The 20,217-nt window shown below is 38.8% G+C and overlaps 2 protein-coding genes and 1 pseudogene across 3 annotated transcripts; all 3 read right to left on the reverse strand.

The window, feature by feature from the left end:
- Nucleotides 1–3,615: 3,615 nt before the first annotated feature.
- On the reverse strand, nt 3,616–6,699 carry LOC121794261. Of its 2 annotated transcripts, none has more exons than XM_042192347.1 (3): nt 6,436–6,699; nt 4,921–5,423; nt 3,616–4,706 (listed from the first exon to the last, which is right to left on the reverse strand). In XM_042192347.1, exons 2-3 carry the CDS (start codon nt 5,415–5,417, stop codon nt 3,806–3,808), a joined length of 1,398 nt encoding a protein of 465 aa, XP_042048281.1. In that variant the 5' UTR covers nt 5,418–5,423; nt 6,436–6,699; the 3' UTR covers nt 3,616–3,805. The 2 variants fall into 2 exon arrangements, with proteins under 2 accessions (XP_042048281.1, XP_042048280.1); XM_042192346.1 differs by having other exon boundaries at nt 4,921–5,429; nt 6,436–6,698.
- A 2,826-nt stretch (nt 6,700–9,525) lies between these two features.
- On the reverse strand, nt 9,526–13,595 carry LOC121795474 (annotated as a pseudogene).
- Nucleotides 13,596–14,917: 1,322 nt separating this feature from the next.
- LOC121794256 (ABC transporter G family member 29-like) lies at nt 14,918–20,031 on the reverse strand. The gene is made up of 18 exons (XM_042192338.1): nt 19,947–20,031; nt 19,695–19,854; nt 19,553–19,623; nt 19,369–19,459; nt 18,993–19,294; nt 18,302–18,900; nt 18,057–18,217; nt 17,843–17,958; nt 17,615–17,768; nt 17,314–17,540; nt 16,907–17,239; nt 16,525–16,815; nt 16,364–16,447; nt 16,166–16,299; nt 15,858–16,085; nt 15,610–15,781; nt 15,283–15,537; nt 14,918–15,190 (listed from the first exon to the last, which is right to left on the reverse strand). The coding sequence occupies exons 1-18, from the start codon at nt 20,028–20,030 to the stop codon at nt 14,918–14,920; spliced, it is 3,735 nt and encodes a 1,244-aa protein (XP_042048272.1). The 5' UTR covers nt 20,031.
- Nucleotides 20,032–20,217: the final 186 nt, after the last annotated feature.

Below are 20,217 nucleotides of genomic sequence, written 5' to 3' on the forward strand. Positions count from 1 at the left end.
TTTGTGTGATGCTTAGTGGAAATGCATCCACTCTATTTATAGATGGAGTAAGTAGGCATGCTTTTAAGGCCGCTGAGGAGTTTGGAGCAGTTGGGAAACGCATATTTATCCGTAAAAAGCGGTTGGGATAAATTAGATGGGATAAATCAGATCCATCCGCGAATAAAAGACCATTTGTCATTTTGAGGTGTATGGCAATAAAAAATACATTTGCTTTTTTTATTTTAATAAGTGAATCTCAACTCTACTAACTTACACTGTAATAACTCATTTGAGGTTGTCACGAGTTTTAATGAATAATTGGTAAAGTAAGGCAAATATGCAGCGGAAAAGTTCAAGACAATCAATTATTTATGAAGACAAAATTTATTGGACATTCTTAAGATAACTTATTTGTTGCCTCTAAACACCGCCACCTCTCGTCCACGCTCAACCTGCACGTTTAGAAAAGACATGCAGGGCTGAGTACTTGATATACTCAGTGGGTACATTGCCGAAAATATAATTTTTGTGAAAGAGTTTTGTCAGCCACAGTTGAGTGATCACGGGGTTTAACTTAAAAAGGCCCGGGTCACTAAATTATTTTGTTCGTAAAGTTAAGTGCAATCTAAGTTCATCATAGATACCATATCTGAAACGCATGTGAACCGAGAACGTGGCCACATTCTACGACGGTCACTGGACCGGTCAACTCGAAGGTCAACTCACAATCCCCATATGTGTACTCCAGTCCGAGTTGGGTTTGCGGCCCTTCTGGGACCCAATTCGATTAAACATAATTGGGATAGCCAAGCAGATAGGTATTCCATAAAATAAAATACGGCATGATAAAAACAAAAATAACATAATTTTCACATAATCATGCTAAAAAGGCAAGTTCACATTATAGAAAGAAATGTCCACCTCGAAACCTTAAGTCTTGATCGGAAAATCCTTAATCGGAGTTTAATTGACGTGCGAAGACGTCCCCTTTTAGAAATAAAATAATAGTACTTTAATTAGACTTTAAGAAGTCAAATAAACGTAAACGTGAAAGCAACTTCATTTTATTCTTTCTTCTATTCTGTAGAAAATTTTGAAGTCTCGGAGCATAATTAAATCAGGAGATTTGATTAACTCCGTACATTAATCACTAAAAAAGTTAGGAGATTGCATAAATTTCTAATTGAATTAATCGGGTCGGAACTAATTATTTCGCCTACATCTTGAAATTTATTCCGTCCATTACTTTAATTTGTGGGGCGGCCCAAAGAGTACTTAATTCGATCTGGGCCGAAGCTATTTAATTAACAAGTCCACTAATTCTCTTGGCCCAAGTACTAAATCTTCACATACTACCATGACCATTAAGATTAGCCCAATTAAATTAGTCTGAAGGCCCACCAACAAAATTAAATCGTTTGGCCCAACAAAACAAATAAAAACAGGCCCTGCCCATAAAATTAATCTCTCCCTCATTTACTCAACAAATGAGAGATTGAGATTGATGCAGTTATGAAATGCAAATAGATGTCTCTGTATCCAAAGTTAAAATAAAATTGATTCGACTAAACTCCTTCATAACTTTAAATCCAGCGATTGGTTAACCCGAGATGTGGAGATTATAGCCAGAAACCGTTTGATAAAATGCTTTAATGAATAGTGTTTGATGAAATCGTAGTAGTCTGAGTACTTTTCAGAAGTTTAGATATGAAGCTAGCTTATATAACAGAAATAAACTTCATGAAGGTTATTGATGATTGGGATGTTCAGGCGAGGCGCTGAGTGGTTTTGATAACAAAGTGGAAGTTATAACAACTGATGCCTCTGTAAATACCATCAACCTGCTCAGTGTAAGAAATCTGGCGAGTTCCTGTCTTGCTGCGTGTAATAATAAGGAATATTCGATCGTAGCAATAGTCCTCCCAGGTACGGGAACAGAGCCCGAAGCAGTAACTGATGTGGTAGTAGTTGTGGAGAGTGGTGTCTATCTCGTTGTGTATGTATAGTGTGCAATGTGCAGTATGTGTATAGTGTGCAGTATGGGGTGTGTGTGAAGTGTATGTGCAGTGTGGGGTATGGATATATGCAGTGATTATATCTAATTTATAACTATTTGGAATTTCAATTATCTAGTTTAATAGGAATTGTAGGCAAATGGAAAAACAAATGATATCCCATATCGATGTAAAGAGCATCACGTATTCAACGACATATTGATATTTTACACACATTGTCTTCACCGACACGGGCTATCCTTCCACAACAATTTTAGGTGTGTATTGACGGAAAACAATAAGAAGATAGTTAGCTATTACAGTAACTTAGGAAGAAGAAACACCTCAATCAGTGCAATAATCCTTAATCGGTTAATCCCAAATCCTAGCTAGCTTATTCTAAATTTCTACTCATATTCCCTTTCTTCGCAAACGCAACACATCATAAATCCATCTTCCCAATATCAGTAAAAAAACAAATTAACAAAGTGGAGTAGTATCTTCTTAATTTTCAGGCAGAATGAGCCCCACCAGCGCCGGCAAGGGCTGAAGCTCTTCGGTGTGAGGTTCATTTGATTGGTTAGATTTTGGTTAATTGTTTGTGTGTGTTTTTGCATATGTTTGAAGATTGAGTGCTAGATTGAGATTTATGTTTCTGATGCCAAATGTCAAATCTTGTTGTTAAATTCTCTAAATCTTATCCCACGTCGACTTGGTGATGATCATAGCTCCTCAGTGTGGATAACCCTCCCCTTATAAGACCTTTAAAGGGGTGAGTGACCCATTTCTAATATGTTATCAGAGCGGGCTCAAGTCGATGATGGATTTTATCTCTTTATCTCTTCTCTTGCCTACCCACATGATGGAAGTCTGATGTGTCATTCCGGCCCACACGGTGAGGGGGCGTGTTAAATTCTCAAAATCTTATCCCGCATCGACTCACCGTCATTCCGGCCCACACGTGACGGGGCGTGTTAAATTCTCTAAATCTTATCCTAGCTTGTTTTAAGGGGTGAGTGACCCATTTCTAATAATAGTTTTGGGCATTTGATTGAGTTTCGATGATGTATATATACCATCAGTTATTTAATATATCTAATAACTATCTAATAAGGGCCAGCCCACTCTTTAATAACTAATCAAATATTAATAAGATTAGATTAGGTTATTAGTATTTCACATCTTCTTCTTCTCCACGCCGCTGCATTCTCTCTGTAAGTTTTTCAATTTCTGTATTTTAATTTTTCTTCCCTTCTCTTCTTCTATTTTGATAAATATGAATTGATTTGGACTTAAATGCAATAAGTCAAAGTGAAAAGTGCTTTTGGTATATTTTTTAGTGCAAACCTAAAAATTAGTATTTTTTTGTCAAAATCCTATAATAAGATTAGTATTGCAGTACCATTGGAGGTATTATTCTACTGCATTTTAGGTTTTGCAGTACCATTGGAGATGATCTCAACTCCTTGCATATATGATATGATTTGCCAAGAGTAGTTTGAAATCAACTTAGAATTGTATTATTGCGTGTTCGGTTAGGCTTGAAGATGAGAAACTGTAGTCGATTGTATTTAAATCAAGAATCTATTGTGTATCTTCAATAATTAACCCGAGATGCGGAGATTGTAGCCAGAAACCGTTTGATAAAATGCTTCAATGAATAGTGTTTGATGAAAGCGCAGTTAAGCTAAACAACTCTGTGGAATCAAATTGATTATCAAACAACAATCTTTGACCCAATCTTATTGATTAAGCTATGAAGCTAGCTTACATAACAGAAACAAACTTGATGACGGTTATTGATGATCGGGAAAAACAGGACGGGATGGTCAGGCGAGGCGCTGAGTGGATCGGATAACAAAGTTGAAGTTGTAACAACTGACGCCTTTGTAAATACCATCAACCTGCTCAGTGTAAGAAATCTGGCCATTGGTGGAGTTCCTGTCTTGCTGCGTGTAATAATAAGGAATATCACAAGTGCCCTTAGTCCCGACATACTCAATGATAGCCGTAGTCCTCCCAGGCACGGGAACAGAGCCGGAAGCAGTAACTGATGTGGTAGTAGTTGTGGTGGTGTCCCACTGGAGAGTGTTGCTTATCTCGAATGAGACGGTGATCTTTCCTTCCACAATGAAGGGAACGCCAGCGCTGAAGCTGGTTTCCACCCCTGCAGTTAAAGACATGCTACGGCTAAAAGTATAAGATTTCTCGTCTTGATACGTAATCTGAACAGCCATAGCAGCCTCCCGGTCGCTGGAGTTAGTAACCACGGTTGTGCCTGCCAGATAAGGCATCTCGCCGAATACCCTGGCGTTATCCATCCGATATCTGACGTTGTAGATCTTTCTACTGGACACGAGCTCTTGCACCACCAGTCTGGCTTCATTGGTGATGGTGCGGACGGCCGCATTTAACATGCTGGTCTTCCCTTCGGTGGTCAGACGTGAGCAGTATTGGCCATTGCCCTCGTTGCGGAGTGCAATGGTGTTGTCGTCTACTTTGACAGGCCAGAAGTGAGTGTCGCGGTTGGAGAGAGAAGACTGATTATTGGCATCGGCATATATCCAGTTTGGACTGCGCCTCCAGAACAGGCCCAACCAGTGATCAGAAGCTATGTGGACATGTCCGTCCGACATGAACGACACCCGGTGGCTCGATGACAACTCATTAGGATCATTGGATGAGAACTGCAGGTAGTTGTACCCATCCCAGGGCATTCCTCTAAGGAAACTGAAAGATATATGGTCTAAATTAGGATACTCAACTTTAATTTATTAAAATTCTGAGTATTAATTAGGATACTTAATTAGTACGAAATGGACCGAAATGTGACTTTTATTGTGAGACGAAGGTAGTAATACACACCATTGACCCACTTCTGTAGAGATTTCTTACTAATTTTCACCGTGTATCATTAGATGATGACAAGAATATATAACAGTACCTGCCGTTATCCCCTTTGAAAGCCACGTGGGCAGGCAGTTTGACCAATGTACTCCAATCCACAAAAGTTAGGAAACCGTAGGCAGCTGGGGGATTTACCTCCGTGTAAAGGCCCCAGGTTTTATTGTTATCTACCAACAGACGCCCACCGGTGGGAACGTGATTCAAGTAAAACACACCAGCCGCCTGACCAGCTGCCTGTACTGCCTGAAACAGCGTGCATGAAGGATCCTTTGTGTCTTCCACGGGTTGCTTCGATTCAGCAATGATGACGTTGCTGGTTGCACTCTTCGACCAATACCTGTTGGAATGACAAAATCGAAGGTGAACGTAGTTGGCGTTTCCCGTTGCTCTTTCGACTTCAATCTTCACGAGCGTGCTGAACACACTCTGCTCCCCAAGAGTTACTGTACTTCCTCCTTCGTTGTAGTAAAAATGCCCTCTATCAGAATAATTAGTTGTTCTAATGGCGATGAACCTTGGAAGATTGAAGGCCATGATCACCTGCTTCTAAAAATATATGCATAGGGGAACATTATGGTGCATCCTTAATTAGAGTCACAACCTACATTCAATCTCGTGCTGGCACGTGGCACGAAACATGCAATATTGTAAACACAAAAATGGAATATACATCTGTGAAGCTTTTTAGATGTATTTCTGCAAATTGCATTTTAGTTATAGGCAAATTGCATTTTATATTGTTAAATTTTACATTTTAACATAAATTATCTACAATGCAAAATAAACTATATAAATGCAATCCGTCTATATATAAATGCAATTTAAACAGTCTATATCTAAAATGCAAAACTCAACAGTAACAAATGCAATCTGTCTATAACTAAAATGCAATCTGCCGAAACCTATTTATAACTTATACAAATGTATATTGCATTTTAGTATTTACAATATTGTATATTTCGTGCCACATGGCTGCACGAGATTGGATGTATGTTGTAACTTTAAATTAGTTAGCATATTGGTATATCCCTATATACATATAATCAAAATAGCTACTACTTCCTCCGTCTACCAATAATCGTCTCAATTTTCCATTTTCGTTCATCCACCAATAAATGTCTTATATGCTTTTTTACTACTTTTGATAATGGACTCTACATCCATCAACTTTATCTCATTCACTTTTTATTATAAAATTAGTACTCTTTAAAAGATCAATTTAGGTAGATAACTTTTGGGAAATGAGCAACAAACATGTTTAATAAACAACAATAAATCTAAGCTGAAATAAAAGGATAATTGACCTAGGAGTATATATATCTGGACCTAAACCAAAATAAAAAAAAGCATGGCCCAATAATATATATGGGCTTAGAAAGTACAACCACGTTCGTCTTAAAGAGCTTGAGGGACGGTGGTGACAAATTAAAAACGCGATAGTATCCAACGAAAAAAAAAAGAAATAAAAAAAATACCCAACAAAACCTTTGATGAAATAAGAAAAAAGACTATGTATCCAATGATAAAAAGAAGGAAAAGGAGAGAAGATTACCGAAATTGGAAAGTGGAAATGGCTTTAAATTTTGTTTGTGTGATTCTTTGTGGAAATGCATCCACTCTATTTATAGATGAAGTAAGTAGGCATGCTTTTAATGCCGCTGAGGAGTTTGGAGCAGTTGGGAAACGCAAATTTATCCGTAAAAAGCAGTTGGGAATTAGATGGGATAAATCAGATCCATCCGCGAATAAAAGACCGTTTTGTTATTTTGAGGTGTACAGTAATAAAAAATACATTTGCTTTTTTTATTTTAATAAGTGAATCTCAACTCTACTAACTTACACTGTGATAACTCATTTGAGGTTGTCACGAGTTTTAATGAATAATTGGTAAAGTAAGAGAGAATGAGGAAAAATAACTGAAATTATGTAGTGGATAGTGGGGCTCATAAATTAATGACTAAGTAAAAGAGAAGAAGAAAAAGACTGACATAAATAGATATGACCTATTTCTATGGGACAAACGAAAAAAGAAATATGACATATAGGGAGTATAAGATAGATAATAATTCGAAAATCCCTTATTCCGAAGAAGATCTCATATTTCAAAAACTCAACTGAATTTAATCCCAAATTAGTTAGAGATATAACGAAAACAAAATCGAGGGTGACTAGAAGAAGATAATAATATTGGGATCTGAACACAAGCCAAACCCAAAATTCTAAAATTCAAACTCAAAATCCCTTTTCTTCTCTTACTTTCGATAATATAATTAAAGAGTCGGAGTAAATTTTTAAGCGACATCTTAGTTTCGTCTATAGATATTTTGCAGACATTGTCTTTGTCGCCACGGGCTATTCTTCCATAACGATTTTAGGAGTTTATTGACGGAAAAAAAATCTCGGTAAAGCCCAACAAACTTTGATATAATAAGAAAAGAGACTATGTATAAAAAGGATTAGGAGAGAAGATTACAGAAAATTGAAAAGTGGAAATGCAAAAGGCTTCAATCTTGTTTGTGTGATTCTTTGTGGAAATGCATCCACTCTGTTTATAGATGATGAAGTAATTAGTAATATCAGCTAGTAAAAATTTGATAGGTGGAAAGCTGTATCCAAAGATAAGATAAATACATGTGAGTTTGTATAAATTTGAAGGGTGAAAAGATAAGATAAATGTATTCCTACAAAGCTAGTAAACGACAAATCTTGATATCTCAATGAAAGGCGCATATTCTACGGAAATCTTATATTTTACTGAGGACCATATATTCTGAACACGCATTTAAAAATATTTTCAACGTTTTTATGAATTAAATATAAAGACTTCAATAAATTCAAATCTAAATTATTGAACTCAGCCACTTGTGCTAGGCAAAATATGGAGACAATAAATTATGTAGGAAGGCACATATGCAGCGGAAAAGTTCAAGACAATCAATTATGTATGAAGACAAAATTTATTGGACATTCTTAAGCTAACTTATATGTTGCCTCTAAACACCGCCACCTCTAGTCCACGCTCAACCTGCACATTTAGAAAAGACATGCAGGGTTGAGTACTTGATATACTCAGTGGGCACATTGCCGAAAATATAATTTTCGTGAAAGAGTTTTGTCAGCCACAGTTGAGTGATCACGGGGTTTAACTTAAAAAGGCCCGGGTCACTAAATTATTTTGTTCGTAAAGTTAATTGCAATCTAAGTTCATCATAGATACCATATCTGAAATGCATGTGAACCGAGAATGTGGCAACATTCTACGACGGTCACTGGACCGGTCAACTCGAAGGTCAACTCACAATCCCCATATGTGTACTCTAGTCCGAGTAGGGTTTGCAGCCCTACTGGGACCCAATTCGATTAAACATAATTGGGATAGCCAAGCAGATAGGTATTCCATAAAATAAAATACGGCATGATAAAAACAAAAATAACATAATTTTCACATAATCATGCTAAAAAGGCAAGTTCACATTTTAGAAAGAAATTCCACCTCGAAACCTTAAGTCTTGACCGGAAAATCCTTAATCGGAGTTTAATTGACGTGCGAAGACGTCCCCTTTTAGAAATAAAATAATACTTTAATTAGACTTTAAGAAGTCAAATAAACGTAAACATGAAAGCAACTTCATTTTATTCTTTCTTCTATTCTCTAGAAAATTTTGAAGTCTCGGAGCATAATTAAATCAGGAGATTTGATTAACTCGGTACATTAATCACTAAAAAAAGTTAGGAGATTGCATAAATTTCTAATTGAATTAATCGGGTCGGAACTAATTATTTCGCCTACATCTTGAAATTTATTCCGTCCATTACTTTAATTTGTGGGGCAGCCGAAAGAGTAATTAATTCGATCTGGGCCGAAGCTAATTAATTAACAACAAGTCAACTAATTCTCTTGGCCCAAGTACTAAATCTTCACATACTACCATGACCATTAAGATTAGCCCAATTAAATTAGTCTGAAGGCCCACCAACAAAATTAAATCCTTTGGCCCAACAAAACAAATAAAAACAGGCCCTACCCATAAAATTAATCTCTCCCTCATTTATTCAACTAGGGAGAGATTGAGATTGATGCAGTTATGAAATGCAAATAGATGTCTCTGTTTGTGTAAAATTGATCGGTGGAAAGCTGTATCCAAAGTTAAAATAAAATTGATTCGACTAAATTCAAATAATTTCGAATATTATATATATATACTACATTGGCATACCCGCCTACCAAACTAGTATTTTGTTTAATATTTATGCCCTTAACATTTTAGCCCCAAATAGTATATTTATACCATAGTTATTGCCTACAACTTATTATGGTGCTCATTAATCACAATTATTTTTAAGTGTTTATTAAATAAAAATGGATATTTATGATTAGCTATGTCCACACAAGTAGTTTGATTTCAATCCCCATAATGATTTTCCACCAAAATATTGATATATTATGAAGATTTTGCATATGCATTAATGGCTTACAAAGAACTCATCTTTGATTCTCAAGAAACATATACCGATATACTAGTTCTATTTTTTGCATCAAAACTATTAGTAAACACTAAACACCATGTTCAAATACAAGTAAAATAAACCATTTCTTGGAAAACATTGCTACAAATGTTGAGTAATGAGATGGTTTTTTCATTCAACATCTCTTTTGGAAATTGAGTGTTTTGAGACAATAAGCATACATGAAGGCAAAGAAGAGTGTGAAGCCTACCAACACCACACCAACTTCTCCCATGAAGTCCAGCTTGTATCCAAAATGCTCTTCAATATAGCTCCTTACACTTGTTTTAAGGGCTGTCGCCTCCACTCTAATCTCGTCCCCCACGTCCCCATACTGAGACACAATCAGCCCGTAAACTGTCCACGCCATCGGACAAATCCAGTAGTACCAAATCCACCATGTCGGAATGTTCTGCCATTTACCAAAAATTGTCAAGTAATGCTATTAGAGGATTAGTCTAGATTTGAAAGACGTTGTACTTACTGGTCCGGGTATGAAGAAGCCGGAGAAGAGGTTGAAAATGTAGTAGAAGGCGTTGGAGAAGACTACAGCCAGGTGAAGGTTTGGGGTGGCGGAGACAGTCATCATCCCGTAGTATGTGAAGTAGAGGAAGGAGAAGAAGTTGACTAAGAAGAACCAGAGGAACTTGATAGGCTCCCATTCGAATCTCACCATGGCGTATACTATCAATGTGTAGTATGTGGTTTGCACAAACACATAGGGTATCTCTGTGACTGTGATCACCTGTGGTTTGTTGATTAACGCGTGTTAGATTAGCATAATGTATTGTTTCAAGGCCTAAAATGAAATGTCATTTAATTTGACCTGTGCCATTGCATAAGGTAGGACAGAGTACATCCCTGCAGCTCTCTCCCTGTAGAAAACTGTCCTCTCGATGGAGACTGCTGGTTGAACCGTTGCACAGTTGTTTATCCCGAGAAACATCGCTGCTGCATACATGGCTCCTATAACTGTTGTCAGATAATTGCTGTTTTCTCTGAAAAAATGAGACAGATGTGTCATGCTTGAGTATTGTCAAAGTTGTTGGATTCTGATACGAACCTCTTTGTTCCTACTCTCCAGAATATCGATCCGATTAGTAATGCAGCAGCGAGTGTGAAGAAAAATCTCGAAAGATTGTAGTCAGGATTTCTCCATTAAGTCCATTTTAGCTTCCAGAGGATTAGTTTGAACTGGCATAGTGTTGATTGTGAATATTGTGAAGGAAAGTGTACATCTTTTGAATTTTGAGGTAGAGATTTTAAATCTTGAACTATGGCATTGTTTTGTCTGTAAAAAAACAGATAATAGTAAGTATGTTTGTTACATTATGTGAAGTAAATTGTGTGTTTATTAAAAATGGACTTACTGATATAAAGATGTTGATTTGTAGTAGTCTCCAAAATCAATACCAAGCCTCGTTTCTATTGCATCTGAACTCACTACAATCATCCACGCTGCTGGATTACGTTGCTCCTCGATTTTGGAACTCCGGGCACTGCCTGCATTAGGTAGAGTTCTTGGTATAGTTATAGCAAGATAAGGTGTTGTGTAGATGACTCGGCCTCCTCGTTTCATGAGAAGCAACTAATGGATTTAGCATAGGTGTTAGGACAAATGAAAAAGTTTTTTTTTTTTTGAAAGTTTGATTATGTTTGATGTTTATTTACCTCATCGAAGGCTTCAAATAGGTCGATCCCGGGCTGGTGTATCGTGCAGACAACTGTCCTGCCCGTGTCCACGGTGTTCCTCACCGTTCTCATGACAATGGCTGCTGCTCTTGCATCCAAACCAGAAGTTGGCTCATCCATGAATATGATGGAGGGATTGGCCACGAGCTCGACTGCTATGGTGAGTCTCTTTCTCTGCTCTGTCGAGAGTCCAGTTACACCGGGGATCCCTACTATCGTGTTCTTGAGGTTATCCAGCTCGACTAGACGCATGACTTCGCTCACAAAGATCTGTCATTACAAGAACAGATAGCATCAGCAAGATTTTTTTCCTTCTCTTTCCGAAATGAAATGTGGAGGGAGACGTCGCTCTTGCCATTTTCTCGTTGTTGCTAACGTCTCGAGGGAGCCTAAGGAAAGAAGAATACATCAAGGACTCATGGACGGTTACTTGAGGCGAGTGGATGTCGTTCTGCTCGCAGTACCCCGAGATTCTTGCAAAAGTTTCTTGCTTCTTTGGGAATCCAGATATTCTGATGTCGCCTTCAATATAGCCGCGGGTCTTTCTCCCGGAAAGAACATCCATAAGCGTGGTTTTTCCTGCTCCGCTCACGCTCATCAACGCTGTCAAAACACCTGGCCTAAAGGAGCCGGTTAGCTCATGAAGTAATTGGAGTTTCCCCTCAGGTGCTCCTTTTTCTTGCATTACCTGTGGCCTATGTTAGTTTATGCCGTTATCGACTATGTGGTTCAAAGGAGGAGGACAGAGGAGGCTTCTCACCGGTGGCATATCAATGTAGTAATTCACATCTTCAAATGACGTTGTCAAAGGCATGAAAGGCAGAACCATTCCGCTTTTATCAGTTTTCTCTTGGTATATTGCCTCTGTTGTTGCCTGCTCTTGAGATATTATACCTTGTGGCTTCTCGAAAGCTAACATACTCGAAAAAAAGAGGAAGTGAGCTGGCGAAAAAGGGTAAGAAATCTTTAACAGAAGCAGTAAGACTTACAGTTTAGGTACATGAGAGCAATCACAAATAATATGTTGAAGATGGCTGTGAATCCCAAGAGAGCCTATGCCTATCCAGTACCATTTCTCGTCTTGGAAAACATGGAACTGCTTCAAAACCGACACTCCCAATCGCGTGACATTGTCTGAGGCCTGCTATAAAACCATGATTTTGATGTGTTGGATCATAACCACCATTCATACTTGTGTGGTAACACTCGCCAGCTTGCCCATCCATCTTGAGGCGAACATCTCATTCACTGCAACGGAGTTGTACCCGTAGCTCAGAGGCGAAATCCAGTATCCCCATCTCCACCAGATTGGAATTTGATCTGCATAAAGATTCAAATTTTTTCAATGTTTCTGTGTTTTGCTTTAGTCCTTTAGACAGTTGGACTCACCGAGAGGGACGATGAAGCCTCCCAAGAGGAAAACGAGCAGAAGAGTAAGCGAGCCACCGGTTTTGGAGATGACCATCGTCCTGCATATTCCCGCGATGAGCCTAAACATCCCGGCAGACATTTGTTGTATACAAAACACCCACAGTAGCTGCTTCAAGAATCTGAGAAACAACAATTTGCTTATCATAACTCTCTCTTCAACATTTTTTAAAGAAGTGTGTGTTTTCATCATAATGTCATGTATACCTGGATACTTGAGGGGCGAATCCGATTGTGTAATAAGTCATGGCCGTCCAAACAAAAGATTCAAACGAGGATATCGGAATCCTCAGCAGAAGATGTGGTATGGCAAAAACCCAAGTTGGATGAAACAGTAAATCCCTTTGCTTGTAAAAAACAGGAAGCCTCTGTATAGTGAGTGAGATCTCCACGTATCCGTTGAACGTGTTGATGATCATGCCAAACACGAGCTCTCCCATGTAGACCGCTCCATCCTCTTCGCTCCCAGCATGAATTCCAGTCCTCAAGAACACAGTTGAAGCAATCAATGCCACAACAACAATTTGGACAGTTTTGGAAACATATAAGAAAGAGTTCCTCTTTATTAGAAGCCACTCCTTGGCAAAGTTCGCCTCGAGAAGCACTCTCCGAGGCACCAAGCTCTTGTCATAAACTATTTAGGACTCCGGCTCCTGTCAAAAGGGGTAGACAGCTCTCGTTGAAGCCGGATGCCTACATGGAATTTCTTGAATCTCTCTGCGAATTCACCCCAAAGCAACTCAAGGCTGCTTCTGCAATGTTACAAGCAGCGTTTGGCAGCGTAGGGAGAGCTCTTTCGCCCACAAAGCAATCCGCCTCAACGGTTAAGTTCTCAAACCTCACTTCCACACCACCAAGTTCAGCCCCTTCTCTACAAAACATACAACAACAAAAAAAGTAAAAATTCATTCATTTAAAAAAAAAAGTTATGTCACAACCACTAACTCACTCACAATTCCACTTTTGATTTTCCTCAACATCTTTTTCATTATATTCCTCAGCAGCTACAGCATTGTTGCTCGCCTCGTCTTGATCAGTACTCGTGTGATCTTCCACCTCGTTCTTCGTCATCTCCTTCTTCTTCATTCGTCAAATCTTTTCAAGATGCAAATAAAGGAAAATTAACAAAAAAGTGTGCATGATTGATATGAAGTTGCATGCTTCTGGTGGAATGTCACTTTCTGTTTTAGCATAGAGTTTATTATAAAAAGAGAAGAGAATTAATCTTCATTCCATCCAGGATTGGGTGATTAGACACAAGGCTTTTGTTTAAATTTTATTTTTTTGTCATGATTTGTTTGCTATAATTTTCTGAAATAATAACATATAGTATGCTTTTATCTTGGTTGTCGGAAATGAATATTTAGCTGTTATGTAAATAAAGGTATTTAATATATTCAGATATACTATTAAATAAATTAAATTGATTGATTGTTTTTAATACCCTTGTGCTATGGCTAATACACATCCATTAAAACATAAAGTTGGACAAAATATCATCCTTATTATGTCAGAAACAAATATGGCCTTACGAAAATGTCTCGTTTTTCATTCCTCATCTTTTGATTTAAATGAACCATGATGAATGATTATATATTGAGGGTCCACTATTTTGGTGTTCTCAAAGATTTTTAATAGGTAAATATTCTTTATAACAATTTTATTTAGTTTCATAGGATCTGTAATCTGTTATCTTGATTTGGAATAATTTGGTGTCTAGGAGCTTCAAGATTCAAAGGTGTAGAATTAGATTAAAAGTATCTTTTTATTTATATTATCGTTTGTATAAAAATCATACTTGTACATATTCAGGCCCAATTGTGGAGTACATAATTGGGCTATATAGTTTCATGATCTTCCTTAGGCCCAGCCCAAGAATTTTTTTTTCAGTTTTTCTTTTCGACTTATTTGGAGTTAGAATTAACTTAATCGATGGTATTTTTAATTATATTGTTTATTGACAGATGATCATTTTGCCCATTTTAAAATTTATCTTGAAGCTCAGTAGGTAGGTGGTCATGACTCATGAGTGCTCATGTTATATTCATTAAATTAAGTTGAATCTTAAATATATAAATAAAAATGAGTTCTTGAAATGAAGTTGTATGTGTGTTATGTAAATATGCATTGCAATCCTTTGTTGCTGGAAACGCAATATGGCATTAAATATCAATAATCATGTTTTAATAATTGTCATATTAAGGTTTTTATTTTTATTTAACAATGCCTTATATTTTCTGGTTCCCTAATAGTGAAGAAATTGACTTGTTAGAATTGTTCAATACTATAATGCAATATGAACTAGTAATACTTGAAAAGGTCATAAAAATATGATTTCTTGAAACTTAAGTTGTCAATCTCTCCTCTTTGGAAGGAAAAAGGGAACAACAAGCTTATTTATTAATGCATCATCTCTTTTGGAAATTGAGTGTTTTGAGACAATAAGCATACATGAAGGCAAAGAAGAATGTGAAACCTACCAACACTACACCAACTTCTCCCATGAAGTCCAGCTTGTATCCAAAATGCTCTTCAATATAACTCCTTACACTTGTTTTAAGGGCCGTCGCCTCTACTCTCATCTCGTCCTCCACGTCCCCATACTGAGACACGATCAGCCCGTACACTGTCCACGCCATCGGACATATCCAGTAGTACCAAATCCACCATGTTGGAATGTTCTGCCATTTCAATGAGAGCCAAAAAAAAAAGGTTTTTATCTTTTTAGTCCAGTAATGTTATTAGCACTGGTTTTGAGAGACGTTGTACTTACTGGTCCAGGTATGTAGAAGCCGGAGAAGAGGTTGAAAACGGAGTAGAAGGCATTGGAGACGACTGCAGCAAGGTGAAGGTTGGGCGTGGTGGAGACATTCATCATCCCGAAGTAAGTGAAGTAGAGAAAGGAGAAGAAGTTGACGAAGAAGAACCAGAGGAACTTGATAGGCTCCCACTCGAATCTCACCATGGCGTATACTATCAGTGTGTAGTATGTGGTTTGCACAAACACATAGGGTATCTCTGTGATCACCTGTGGTTTGTTGATTAACGCGTGTTAGATTAGCATAACGCGTTGTTTTAAGGCCTAAAATGAACACTTAACCTGTGCCATTGCATAAGGTAGGACAGAGTACATCCCTGTAGCTCTCTCCCTGTAGAAAACTGTCCTCTCGATGGCGACTGCTGGCTGCACCGTTGCACAGTTGTTTATTCCGAGAAATATCGCTGCTGCGTACATGGCTCCTATAACTGTTGTGAGATCATTGCTGTTTTCCCTGAAAGAAATGTTTCATGATTTAGTACAGTTGTGTTTAATGAATATTGTTGGAGTTTTTGTATTAGGATGCGAACCTCTTTGTTCCTACTTTCCAGAATATTGATCCAATGAGTAACGCAGCAGCGAGTGTGAAGAAAAATCGCGAAAGATTGTAGTCAGGATTTCTCCAGTAAGTCAATTTTAGCTTCCAGAGGATTAGTTTGAACTGGCTTAGTGTTGATTGTGAATATTGTGAAGGAAAGTGTAAATCTTTTGAATTTTGAGGTGGAGATTTTAAATCTTGAACTAAGGCCTTGTTTTGTCTGTGATTAAAACAGATAATAGTAAGTATGGTTGTTATAATATGTGAAATAAATTGTGTCTATATTGATAATGAACTTACTGATATAAAGATGTTGATTTGTAGTAGTCTCCAAAATCAATACCAAGCCTCGTTTCTATTGCATCTGAGCTCACTTCAATCATCCACGCTGCTGGATTACGTTGCTCCTCGATTTTGGGAACTCCGGACACTGCCTACATTAGGTAGAGTTCTTGGTATAGTTATAGCAAGATAAGGTGTTGAGTCAGTTTGTTGTACCTCAAAGTAATCTATGACGTTTCGTGATTGTTGGCCGAGGGGTCCTGCGTAGATGACTCGTCCGCCTCTTTTCATGAGAAGCAACTGATGGATTTGGCATAGGTGTTAGAAAAGATGAAGTAGTTTTTTATTTTGGTTTTTTTTTTATGTTCATTATTTACCTCATCGAAGGCTTCGAACAGGTCGATCCCGGGCTGATGTATCGTGCAGACAACGGTCCTTCCAGTGTCCACGGTGTTCCTCACAGTTCTCATGACAATGGCTGCTGCTCTTGCATCCAAACCAGAAGTTGGCTCATCCATGAATATGATGGAGGGATTGGCCACGAGCTCCACTGCTATAGTGAGCCTCTTTCTCTGCTCTGTTGACAGTCCAGTTACACCGGGGATCCCTACTATCGCGTCCTTGAGGTTATCCAGCTCGACTAGACGCATGACTTCGCTCACAAAAATCTGTCATGAGAACAGATAGCATCAGCATGATTTTTTCCTTTTCTGTTCTGTTTTTTAGGAAATGGAAAATGGAGGGAGACGTCGCTCTTGCCATTTTCTCGTGGTTGCTAACGTCCTGAGGGAGCCTAAGAAAAGCAGAATACATCAAGGACTCATGGACAGTTACATGAGGCGAGTGGATGTTGTTCTGCTCACAGTATCCCAAGATTCTTGCAAAAGTTTCTTGCTTCTTTGGGAATCCGGATATTCTGATGTCGCCTTCAATATAGCCGCGGGTCTTTCTTCCGGAAAGAACGTCCATAAGTGTGGTTTTTCCTGCTCCACTAACGCCCATCAATGCTGTCAAAACACCCGGCCTAAATGAGCCGGTTAGCTCATGAAGTAGTTGGAGTTTCCCCTCAGCTGCTCCCTTTTCTTGCATCACCTGTGACCTATGTTAGTTTATACCGTTCTAAACTATGTTGTTCGAAGAAGGAGGATAGGGAAGAGGCTTCTTACTGGCGGCATATCCACGTAGTAATTCACATCTTCAAACGACATGGCCAAAGGGGTGAAGGGCAGAACCATTCCCCTCTTATGTTCATCTGTTGTTGACATTGATTGGAATAATGAGTCCATTGAATCACTTGGTGTATGCTTTGGTACCTTTTTATCAGTTTTCTCTTGGTATATTGCCTCTGCTGTTGCCTGCTCTTGAGATATTATACCTTGTTGCTTCTCGAAAGCTAACGTAGTCGAAAAAAGGAGGAAGTGAGCTGGCGAAAAAGGTTAAGGACTCTTCAACAGAAGCAGGACTTACAGTTTAGGTACATGAGAGCAATCACAAACAATATGTTGAAGATGGTTGTGAACCCCGAGAGAGAACCTATGCCTATCCAGTACCATTTCTCGTCTTGGAAAATATTGAACTGCTTCAAAACAGACACTCCCAATCGCGTGGCATTGTCCGAGGCCTGCCATAAAACCAAAACCAAGTCAAGATTTTGATGTGTTTGATCATAAACACCATTAATACTTGTTTGGTAACACTCACCAGTTCGTCCATCCATCTTGATGCGAACATCTCGTTCACTGCAATGGAGTTGTACCCGTAGCTCAGAGGCGAAATCCAATATCCCCATCTCCACCAGATTGGAATTTGATCTGCATGAAGTTCCAAGTTTTTTCAATGTTGCTGTGTTTTGCTTTAGTCCTTTGGATTGTATGTGATGTGTGCATAGTATTTAAGCAGTTGGACTGACCGAGAGGGATAATGAAGCCTCCCAAGAGGAACACGAGCAGGAGAGTAAGCGAGCCACCGGTTTTGGAGATGACCATCGTCCTGCATATCCCCGCAATGAGCCTAAACATCCCGGAAGCCATCTGTTGGATACAAAACACCCACAGCAGCTGCTTCAAGAATCTGAGAACAACAATTTGCTTATCATAACTCTCTCTTCAACATTTTTTAAATAAGTGTGTGTTTTCATCTTAATGTCATGTATACCTTGATACTTGAGGGGCGAATCCGATTGTGTAATAACTCGTGGCCGTCCACACGAAAGATTCAAACAAGGATATCGGTATCCTCAGCAGAAGATGTGGTATGGCAAAGGCCCAAGTTGGATGAAACAGAAGGTCTCTTTGCTTGTAAAAGACAGGAAGTCTCTGTATAGCGAGTGACAGTTCCACGTATCCGTTGAACGTGTTGATGATCATGGCAAACACGAGCGCTCCAATGTAGACCGCCCCATCCTCTTCGTTCCCAGTATGCATTCCAGTCCTCAAGAACACAGTTGATGCAATCAATGCCACAACAAAAATTTGGACAATCTTGGAGACATAGAAGAAAGAGTTCCTCTTTATCAGAAGCCACTCCTTGGCAAAGTTCGCCAAGAGAAGCACTTTCCGAGGCACCACACTCTTGTCATAAACTAGAGCTGATTTAGGACTCCGGCTTCTGTCAAAAGGGGTAGACAGCTCTCGTTGAAGCTGGACGCCAACGTGGAAATGCTTGAATCTCTCTGCGAATTCACTAACTGAGACGTATCTGTATAACGTCGTTGTATCCACCCAATACTGCTCCTGATCCTTCTTTGATGTCACCTATCACAACAAATGCACATATATTAGTAGTATGATTTATGACAAAAAAAGGTTACACCTTTAGTCATTTGAGGGACTAAATATGGTACTACCTCTTGGAGGAAATCAGCAACTCCCTTTCTTTGAGGACATTGGAACCCATTCACTTTGAAGAACTCAAGAACGTGCTGTATCGGGCCGTGGTAGACTGCGTGGCCCTCGGACAAGAGGATGATGTCATCAAAGAGGTTGAATGTCTCCGGATCTGGCTGAAGGAGGGACATCAGTATGGTGGCCTCAGTGTGGTGTGCTATCTGCTGCATACACTTCACCACCTGAAACGTAGTCGAGCTGTCTAGGCCGGTCGATATTTCATCCATGAACATCACTTTGGATGGCCCAACAATCATCTCCCCTATATAAAAATAAACAAGTTAACAACAGAAGTAATGTAACTTAGTTTCCTCTGTTCATTCTTCGACTGAATACCTGTCGTTAGGCGCTTCTTCTGTCCACCTGAGATCCCCCGTAGCATCTGATCCCCAACGATGGTGTCCCGACATTCCTCAAGTCCGAGTACCTGCCACCATAAGTGATGAATGATAAACAAATGGCAGTATGTTCTTGAATAATTTAGTAGTATTACAATATAATCTCCATTCTCAAACATTACCTTGAGAACATAGTCTGTGATATCTCCACTTCCATCTTCATTTTCGCTTCTTGTGATCTTCTTCAAGAACTCTATATACAAAACTCAAAATAATCAACTTTCCATAAAAGGAAAAAATTAGTTAAATTGTTTCAAGACATACCATATCTTGATCCACCCCCCTGGCATTTTGCTGAGAAATCGAGTGTCTCTCCCACAGTCATCTCGGCTACATGAATGTCATTCTGGCTGACGTACGCTGCTGTCTTCTGTGGAACGAATTCGTCCAGCTTGTGCCCATTGTAGGTTATTTCACCACTTGCCTGTTCACAAGTTTGAAAAGCTCACCCAAAAGGGATTCAGAGTAAGGCTAAAATTCAAGTAATTGTGAATTTTTTTACACGGTTCGACACACCTTCAAGGCAGAGCTTAGCCTGCCAGCAAGAGCCAACAAAAGGGTTGTTTTTCCACACGAAGGCGGTCCTAATAGAAGAGTCATCCTACACAACACCAAATGAAAATCAGCACAGTTGAATTCAAACATGACAAAAATATAAGCATATATAAAACACACACATACAACACACCTTGAGGGCTTAATGATGCCAGAAGTGTGTTTAAGTATGTGAAGCTTTGCTCTCTCAGCCAGCTTCACCCCAAAGCAACTCAAGGCTGCTTCTGCAATG

Source organism: Salvia splendens, chromosome 3, assembly GCF_004379255.2.
Source record: "Salvia splendens isolate huo1 chromosome 3, SspV2, whole genome shotgun sequence".
NCBI lineage: Eukaryota > Viridiplantae > Streptophyta > Magnoliopsida > Lamiales > Lamiaceae > Salvia > Salvia splendens.

Coding starts and splice junctions, on each gene's coding strand:
- LOC121794261 (XM_042192347.1), bottom strand. CDS start 5,417: ATGGCCTTCAATCTTCCAAGGTTCATCGCCATTAGAACAACTAATTAT. Junction 4,707..4,920: donor TTCAAAGGGGATAACGGCAG/GTACTGTTATAT, acceptor TATATCTTTCAG/TTTCCTTAGAGGAATGCCCT.
- LOC121794256 (XM_042192338.1), bottom strand. CDS start 20,030: ATGACTCTTCTATTAGGACCGCCTTCGTGTGGAAAAACAACCCTTTTG. Junction 18,218..18,301: donor TTCGCCCCTCAAGTATCAAG/GTATACATGACA, acceptor TGTTGTTCTCAG/ATTCTTGAAGCAGCTGCTGT. Junction 16,300..16,363: donor ACGTCATAGATTACTTTGAG/GTACAACAAACT, acceptor TACCTAATGTAG/GCAGTGTCCGGAGTTCCCAA.